This window comes from Cololabis saira, chromosome 8 (genome assembly GCF_033807715.1).
Source record: "Cololabis saira isolate AMF1-May2022 chromosome 8, fColSai1.1, whole genome shotgun sequence".
NCBI classification, from domain to species: domain Eukaryota; kingdom Metazoa; phylum Chordata; class Actinopteri; order Beloniformes; family Belonidae; genus Cololabis; species Cololabis saira.
The window spans coordinates 27461329-27470247 of NC_084594.1; the positions used below are offsets into that span (position 1 = coordinate 27461329).

The window sequence follows — 8919 nt, forward strand, 5'->3', positions numbered from 1 at the left end:
TTGAGCTAACAGTTGGCTTTCCCAAAGACTTTCTGGGAGCAGATATTGACGTACCAACCCTTGCTCTTGTGGTCCCAGATTTGCGCCCTGAAACCCCATCTCAAGTCTTGATAGGGACAAACACTTTGGATGTGCTCTATGAGCAATATCTTGATGGCGACGCTACACATCAGCAGCCCAGTCTTTATGGCTACCAAGCCTTACTAAAAACGCTTGAATTACGGCACCAGCAGAACAAAGAGGGCAATGTGGGAGTTGTGAGGATGCTGAGCAAGACACCGATACTCATCCCTGCCGGCCATAGTGTCATCCTTGAGGGATTAGCCAAAGTTCATACTCTTGTGACAGACCGGTGGACAGTGGTGGAACATCCCACTCAGTCATCCTTGCCTGGTGGCCTTTGTGTCAAAAGTTGTCTTGTTACTTTTCCTTCTACTGCACCATACAAAATACCTGTTATGGTCACTAATGAGACAGAGCAAGCAATTACTCTTCCATCCCTCAGTGTCATTGCAGAACTTGGAGCTTTTCACAGCATAATATTGCAGCACAGTGTCACAAACTTGCCTGCTCCTGAGAAACCCTCAAAGCCAGACTTGAACTTCCACTTTGGTGACTCTCCACTGCCATCAGAATGGAGGGAGCGTATCACCAACAAGCTCCTTGAAATGCCTGAGGTATTTTCTCACCATGACTTGGACGTTGGGTGTACAGATAAAGTAAAGCATCACATCAAACTAAAGGATGACACTCCTTTCAAGCATCGGGCCCGGCCTATTCATCCTCATGATATTGAGGCAGTGCGTCAGCACCTTCATGAGTTGTTGGAGGCTGGTGTCATAAGAGAGTCAGAGTCACCCTTTTCCTCACCCATCGTGGTCGTGAGAAAACGAAATGGAGCTGTACGTCTATGTATAGACTACCGAAAGTTGAATCTGCAAACAGTGAAAGATGTCTATGCCCTACCCAACCTTGAAGAAACTTTCTCAGCATTAACAGGATCCAAATGGTTTACTGTGCTTGATTTAAAGTCTGGATATTACCAGATTGAAGTGGAAGAGGCAGACAAGGCTAAGACAGCCTTTGTTACTCCACTTGGCTTTTGGGAGTTCAATCGCATGCCACAGGGCATAACAAATGCACCTAGTACGTTCCAGCGATTGATGGAAAAATGCATGGGAAAATTACACCTGAAGGAAGTGCTGGTCTTTCTGGATGACTTGATCATCTTCTCTGACACTCTAGAGGAGCATGAAATCCGGCTGATGAAAGTACTCACTCGGTTAAAGGAGTATGGATTGAAACTGTCACATGAGAAATGCAAGTTCTTTCAGACGTCTGTTCGATATCTAGGGCATGTGGTATCTGAGAATGGAGTTGAAACAGATCCTGAAAAAGTCAATGCTTTAAAAACTTGGCCAATTCCCCGAAACTTGAAAGAGCTGAAGTCCTTCTTAGGCTTCTCGGGCTACTATCGACGGTTCATTAAAGACTACGCCGTCATAGTTAAACCCCTTAACGAACTCACTCGTGGTTATCCACCACTGCGAAAAACTGCAAAGGTTAAAGGGACAAGCAATCAGTATCCTGATCCGAAGCAGCCATTTGAAGGTCGGTGGACCTCTCAGTGTCAAGATGCTTTCTTAACTCTCATTGACAAACTCACCACTGCTCCAGTCCTTGGGTTTGCAGACCCAAAGCAACCGTACATCTTGCATACTGATGCCAGTACTACTGGGCTGGGAGCCGCCTTATATCAAGAGCAGGATGGAAAGCTGAGAGTTATTGCTTTTGCCAGCCGTGGTCTGTCTTACAGTGAATCACGATATCCCGCACATAAACTTGAGTTTCTGGCACTCAAGTGGAGTGTGACTGAAAAGTTTCATGACTACTTGTATGGAGGTCAGTTTACTGTAGTCACAGACAGTAATCCCCTCACATATATACTCACCTCTGCAAAGCTAGATGCAACCAGCTACAGATGGCTGGCTGCTCTGTCAACTTTCAACTTCAAACTTCAGTACCGCGCTGGAAAACAAAATCTTGATGCTGATGGACTCTCTCGGAAACCTCATGGGACTTACCTGGATGATAGCCAGTCTCGGAAAGAGCAGCATCGCATAAATCGCTTCACTCAGGAACACCTGGCTGATGCCAATTCCACCGAGGTGCTCTCCTCAGATGTTGTCGATGCTATCTGCCAGGGTTGCCTGGTCAGAACTAATCTTGATTCTGTCTCCAGTCAGTGCAGTCTTACACTGGTGGAGTCTCTTGCTCTTTCTGCAGCTGCAATTCCGGACAGTTATGTCTCGGAGGATCTGACTGGTTTACCTGTCATTCCATCGTTATCCCATCTCAACCTCAAAGAAAAACAGCGAGCTGATCCATGCATTCGTGAAATCATCTTCCAAATGGAATCTGGAGAAAAGATCCCTCCAACTGTAAGGACAGAACTCCCCGAACTTCCACTTCTGTTGAGGGAGTTGAACAAGCTTGAGTTACAGAATGAAATTCTGTATCGGCGAAGGCAAGAAGGGGAACAAATTTCTTATCAACTTGTTCTACCGGAAGATCTGAGAGCACTTGTCTTACAGAGCTTACACAATGACATGGGTCACATGGGCATAGAGCGAACTCTAGATCTTGTCCGAACACGTTTCTTTTGGCCCAAAATGGCAGCAGCTGTGCAACACAAAATCAAGACCTGTGATCGCTGTATACGCAGGAAAGCTTTGCCTGAGAAAGCAGCTCCACTGGTGAACATTAAAGCAACCCGTCCGTTGGAGTTAGTGTGCATGGACTTTCTCAGTCTTGAACCCGATACCAGCAACACTAAAGATATTCTTGTGTTAACTGATCATTTCACCAAGTTTGCAGTAGCTATTCCCACTCCCAACCAAAAAGCAAAGACTGTAGCAAAATGCTTGTGGGATAACTTTATTGTTTACTATGGTATCCCGGAGAGGTTGCACACTGACCAAGGGCCCGATTTTGAATCTCGCTTGATTAAAGAACTATGTGAAGTTTCTGGAATACAGAAAGTTCGAACCACCCCATATCACCCTCGGGGAAATCCCGTTGAAAGATTCAACCGAACATTGCTCAATATGTTGGACTTTGGAAAATAAGCAGAAATCAAAGTGGCGAGAGTTTGTGAAGCCCTTGGTCCATGCCTATAACTGCACTCGTAATGAGGTAACTGGGTTCACTCCTTATGAGCTCATGTTTGGACGATCACCTCGACTTCCTGTTGATTTAGCTTTTGGTTTACCTTTGAGAGATCAGCCCAAATCTCACTCTCAATATGTGCAAAATCTCAAAAGCCGGTTGCAAGAAAGCTACCAACTAGCTTCTCGGAATGCTCTGAAATCAGCAGAAAGAAATAAAGTCAGATTCGACAAAAAGGTGACTACTTCAGAACTGGATGTGGGTGACAGGGTCTTGGTCAGAAATGTGCGTATCCGTGGCAAACACAAACTCATGGACAAGTGGGAGGCTGACATCTATGTTGTGATCAAGCGGGCTGGAAAGCTTCCAGTCTACACTGTATGTCCGGAAACCAAAGACGGCCCTAAACGCACCCTGCATAGGGACCTTCTTCTTCCTTGCGGGTTCCTCCCTGTGACAACAGCAGAAGAACTCTCTCCGCCTACGCCTGTCAGCCGGCCACGCACACGTCGTCATTCAGCCAACTATGAACCTGACACTGCTGATCTAGACTTTTGTGATGACGAGACTTTCAACACTTGGGTCTCTAGAAGTCATTTTCAGCCGACAGCTAAGTTTACTGTGGGAGGGCATTTCGATGCTGAAGAGGAGATTAATACCCCCAAAGCTGTCAACCCTGCTTCTCTATCATCCAAACTTTCATCACCGTCACCCTTGGGCCCTCCGCCCACAGCGGAGCATCTGCCTGAACCCATTACTGTGGAGGAAACCATCTTACCTGGATCTGTGGAGGAAACCATCTTACCTGGATCTGTGGAGGAAACCATCTTACCTGGATCTGTGGAGGAAACCATCTTACCTGGATCTGTGGAGGAAACCATCTTACCTGGATCTGTGGAGGAAACCATCTTACCTGGATCTGTGGAGGAAAACAACTTACCTGGATCTGTGGAGGAAAACAATTTATTTGACTCTGTGGAGAACTTTCCCACTGATACCCTACTCGACGAAAACCTACCTGAACATGAAGTGCCTGGAGAACTAGTATTGGACCCCGCTGACATGTCTACTGAACCTGTTACCAATCCAAGTGACACCCCTGAGACTGAAAGCTCCCTCAGACGTTCACAAAGAGACAGAAAACAACCAGAGAGGTTTCAGTACCATCAGTTAGGCCATCCTTTAATTAATATTGTACAGTCTCTTTTCCAAAGTTTGTCTTCATCCTACGCTGAAGCCTTGAGTGACAGTAATGGTTCCAAGTCCTTTCCTACTTCAAAGATCCATGTAGTATAGCCTCTTAGCATGCAACGGGACGTGCATGGATTTAGAGGGGGAGGATGTAACCCAGGTGCTAAATGAGCAGTTATTTCATATTTATATTTTTTTATATATATTTGTTTTATATTTATAAACTCATTTCAAGCTCATTCAGACCCCGTCAGTGTGACGTCATGTGACTAGCGTTCAGCCAATCAGCTGAGCCGCTCCGCTATTTACAGGAAGCAGACGCTCTCATTGTGGATGAATGGGAGCTGATGCACGGAGCGGAGCGGCTGCAGGTTAGTAAACGGTTGCTGGCGTTTTCACAATAAAGTGTTATATGACGGTTAACAGCCACTTTGTTGCCAACTGCAGATTGTCCACTGGCTGTCGGGAGGTTGTCGAAGTCTGAAACCTGTGAATACTTGACTGCCTGAATTGGTGAGTTGTGTTTTAAGTTTAGTCATTTAGTTTCTTTTTCCAAATGACTGAGTTACCTGAACTTTAGCACTTCCAGTAAGGCATGTTTTGTTTTGGTTTGTTTTGTTTGTTTAATTACCGGGTCTTTTGTTAAAATGTTTGTTTTATGTTGACGCAGCGTGTCAATCAGCTGATTGGTAACAGCTGATGCTGCGTGAGGAACGCACATTCAGTGCGCAAGTACTGTTTAGTTTAAATGCTTGAACTATTTAATCAGTACATTTATGGATGATAAGATGACCAGCAAATAATTATTTTCTGTGTTAATGATAACCTGTAATAAGAGCTCTGGCCTTATGTTTGACCAGGCCAGGTTTTGTGATCCCGGATGGTGAGCTATTCCAGAATCCAGTGATCAGGAGTCCACGTGGAGGAACCAGGAATCATACTCAACAGTAATTGTGTCTGCCACAGCGGTAGGCCACTGCAGCAAAACTCCCCCCCCCCATTCATCTCTTCTGCCCCATTCACTCAACCAAACGCTTGGACCCAGCACCCAGATTGACTAATTGACTGACTGACTGCTTTGACCGGTGCTGAGGACCAGAACTGTGAAGAACAGTGAACTTTATTTTTTGAGTGGGGAACCCACATTAATTTGAACAGTGAACTTTATTTTTTGAGTGGGGAACCCACATTAATTTGAACAGTGAACTTTATTTTTTGAGTGGGGAACCCACATTAATTTGTTTACGTTTTGGTGGGTTGTTTTGTTGTTTTTGGGATGGTTTTGAGTTGATGTATTTTCTTTTATTCCACACTTGAGTAAACAGTGTGGAACAGAACAGAATTGAAACTAATGGTGCACCTGACATAAGCTAACTAAGCTGAAGTCATTGTTTATATTTTTTTGTTCATTTGAATTCTAATACTTGAAAGTTTATTTTTTACGTGGCCATATTTATTTTTCAACGTTTGAGTAATTTTTAATTTGTGTTTTTTTCTAATACAAGGTACCTAAACTGAAGCCATCTGCCTCTGTGTCATTCATTGTGCATCATACGTGTTCTCCTCGGCTGAATCTAGTCTTCTGAGGTTACTAGCCTACCTCTAGCTATTTGCTACATTTTTATTTCAGTAGTTACAGCCAAATATATGCTACAGTCACAACACACAGGAGCTTTTTTTTTTGGCCTTTTACTCCCACCTTCAAGTTTTTCTTGCATAGTTAGCAACCCTTAGAGATCATGTGAAGTATTTATTATGATCATTACTTACAGTCATTTAACATAAACTTTTGAGTAAATATATTTGCATAAATGTCAAATTGGACTTCTCTTGATGTCAAATTTACATAATGCCTTTAGCCTTCAGTTCCTCCTTGACCCTTTTGAGATAATCCGGGTCAGGGTATCGATATCTGTAGGAGCAGAAGATGTTTGAGGGTTAACATGAGAAACATTCCCGCACATTTAATACTGATGAAGAAAGTACGCCACAAAGACATCATATTACCTCGACGGTCCACCAGACGTGCTTGTTTTGTGGTGAATGTCATTCCAGGTCACCATGTTCTCCACCCCAGTCGTTCTGGATTCCCCAACTGTGAAAATCAGCTTCTGGTCAAACGCTTTCTTCAACAGTTGTAGCACTTCGTTGCCCTCTGTGTTGTCTGGGAGATATGCAGTTCTCTGAGTACCAGTGTACCGCTGTCCAGGATTTGGATGCTTTTCCTGCCAAAGAGAATAAAGGAATGAACGACCTAACAACATCGCTAAAAACTCAAAAACAGCAACTAATGCATAACTGGTACATGTTCGGTTTTTAAGAAATGTACCGTTTGTATTCCATCTTGAATCCGATACGTGATGACTATAGTACCACGGTTGTCAAATCCAGGAAGAGATGCAGGATCTCTCTTACATGTCATCGTTCCCTCCGGCTGGTTTCCCTTCATCACACCAAACACATCTTTGCAAACAGGACAGATAGGTCCAATGTGTTTCTCTAAATTTTGCAGGCATTCCTCACAAAGCTCATGTTTACACTTCAGTTGTTTCTTATTGGTAAACAGATCCATGCATATAGGGCAGGTTTCATCTTTACTGTCTCCTGCTGTCGCTCCCTCTCCTGAACGTGCTGTAGCGTGCTGTGTTGAACGCGTATCCTGCCCAGGTCCTCTGGAGGTCTCTGAATAATCATAATCACTCATGTTCGTCAGTGACGTAGTCAGCAGCTTCCCGGTGCTCTCCTCCATGGTCAACCCTGTATAAGCTAGACGGTCGTTGAAGGTCGTTTTTATCTTAAAAGATGGGTCTTGGTGTTCAGGGTCTTCCTCCTCTAAAGTGTCATTTTTTTTGTGCGTTGCATTTAAGGTTGAACTGAATGCTTCTTGACAGTGGCTTGGTCCAAATACGGTAATTTCTTCTGAAAACATAGTAAGCATGAGCTTGTTCTCATTTTTCTGACTTATTTTCAGTGCCCTACTCCACTGATCTGAGTCGACAAACTTGGTTGGGATAACTGAGCTACTGACTTCAGATAAGCGCGTCTGAACAAGGTTTGTGAACTCTGTAAGGGCTTTTTGTCGGTCATCTTCCTGGTCAGAGGAAAACGTCACAGTGGCCTGTGCCTCCATTTTAACTCCATGCTTCTTCTCTATACTTGCAATTTCTTCCTTGTAGATGTTGCTCATATACATGAAATGAAACACTGGGAGGAGACAATTGTCTAGAGGGTTCTTTTTGTCCTCATCAGAAGTGTGATCTGCTGTAGAACCTGGATCACTATGATCCACCATCTGCACAGCATTACCCTAAACAAAAACACATCAATTAAGTTGATAGATATGCATTATCTTTGTATATTTAAATGATCTATGATAGAGGACATACAGATTGAAGCACCGATGAAGGACGGGGGCTCACTGAAGCATTGCCTGAAGTTTGGCCATCAGGTTTTAATGGTGCCAGATTAACAGACACAATGGTCACCAGGGGAACATCTCTCAGGCTGAGACGTTGATTGTGCAGTTTCTGAAGATCAATCACACCTTAAAAATAAGAAAAATACTAAAATCAATTTGATACACGAGATCTGTTTGAATAATATCTAAACTTTAACAGCCATACTGCACCTGGAGCAGGTTTAACCATTATCACAGCACTCCCGTCTTTCCCGACCTCTTTAACTTTGCAGTCCAGTCTGTTGGTGTTGGTGTTGGTGTTGGTGCTGAACCAAGTCTGGAGAGACATTTCTAGACTTGTTTTCTTTCTTTTTTGCACATCAGACTCTGACCATTTTAAGGTGAGATAGAGTAGAACTTCATCTGTATCCTTTGCTGAAGCCGTCGCATCCTGAAAATATGTAATAAAATATAAAACATATTGTTCAAAGCTTATACTTATACTACTACTTACTTACTGGAAATAGTCTTCTTTTAGAAGTTTTTTTCACTTCATAGTTCAACAGCAACTATTTTAACTTTACATAAATAACTGTTGACAGTAAAACAATATAATAGAATAATGCCCAGAGAAAGTTAACTGAAAGTTAACTATTACAATGTTGACCTTGTTCCTTTTATCCTAATCAGCAGGTTTATTACAGGGTGGTGCTTTTTACACAATCTTGCACCTTGCACACTCTGCAACAACAAGGAGAGGACAGGATGAATAAACAATGAATAATTATTAAACCCACTGATACCTGTCCTGGGCTGTCCACTGACACCTGTGGGCTGTCCACTGACACCTGTGGGCTGTCCACTGACACCTGTGGGCTGTCCACTGACACCTGTGGGCTGTCCACTGACACCTGTGGGCTGTCCACTGACACCTGTGGGCTGTCCACTGACACCTCTGGGCCGTCCACATCCATAGGTTCTGGTTCTTTCCCCGGGTTATTCCCCATGATATACCCCAGGAATGCAGCCATTTTAAGCGTCTTCTTCCTTTAAAACACAGCAAACATTAACGTAAGCAGCGACAGTTGGGATAGTTGGTATAGAGCTCATTTATGATTACATATAGGCTACACACACACACACACACACACACACACACACAC

General features: G+C 43.6%; 1 protein-coding gene across 2 annotated transcripts; it reads right to left on the reverse strand.

The window, feature by feature from the left end:
* Positions 1 to 6021: 6021 nt before the first annotated feature.
* On the reverse strand, positions 6022 to 8064 carry LOC133448727 (uncharacterized). 2 transcript variants are annotated; one of them, XM_061727536.1, is made up of 5 exons: positions 7988 to 8064; positions 7758 to 7903; positions 6689 to 7666; positions 6367 to 6584; positions 6022 to 6271 (listed from the first exon to the last, which is right to left on the reverse strand). In XM_061727536.1, exons 1-5 carry the CDS (start codon positions 8004 to 8006, stop codon positions 6202 to 6204), a joined length of 1431 nt encoding a protein of 476 aa, XP_061583520.1. In that variant the 5' UTR covers positions 8007 to 8064; the 3' UTR covers positions 6022 to 6201. The 2 variants fall into 2 exon arrangements, with proteins under 2 accessions (XP_061583520.1, XP_061583519.1); XM_061727535.1 differs by having other exon boundaries at positions 6023 to 6271; positions 7746 to 7903.
* Positions 8065 to 8919: the final 855 nt, after the last annotated feature.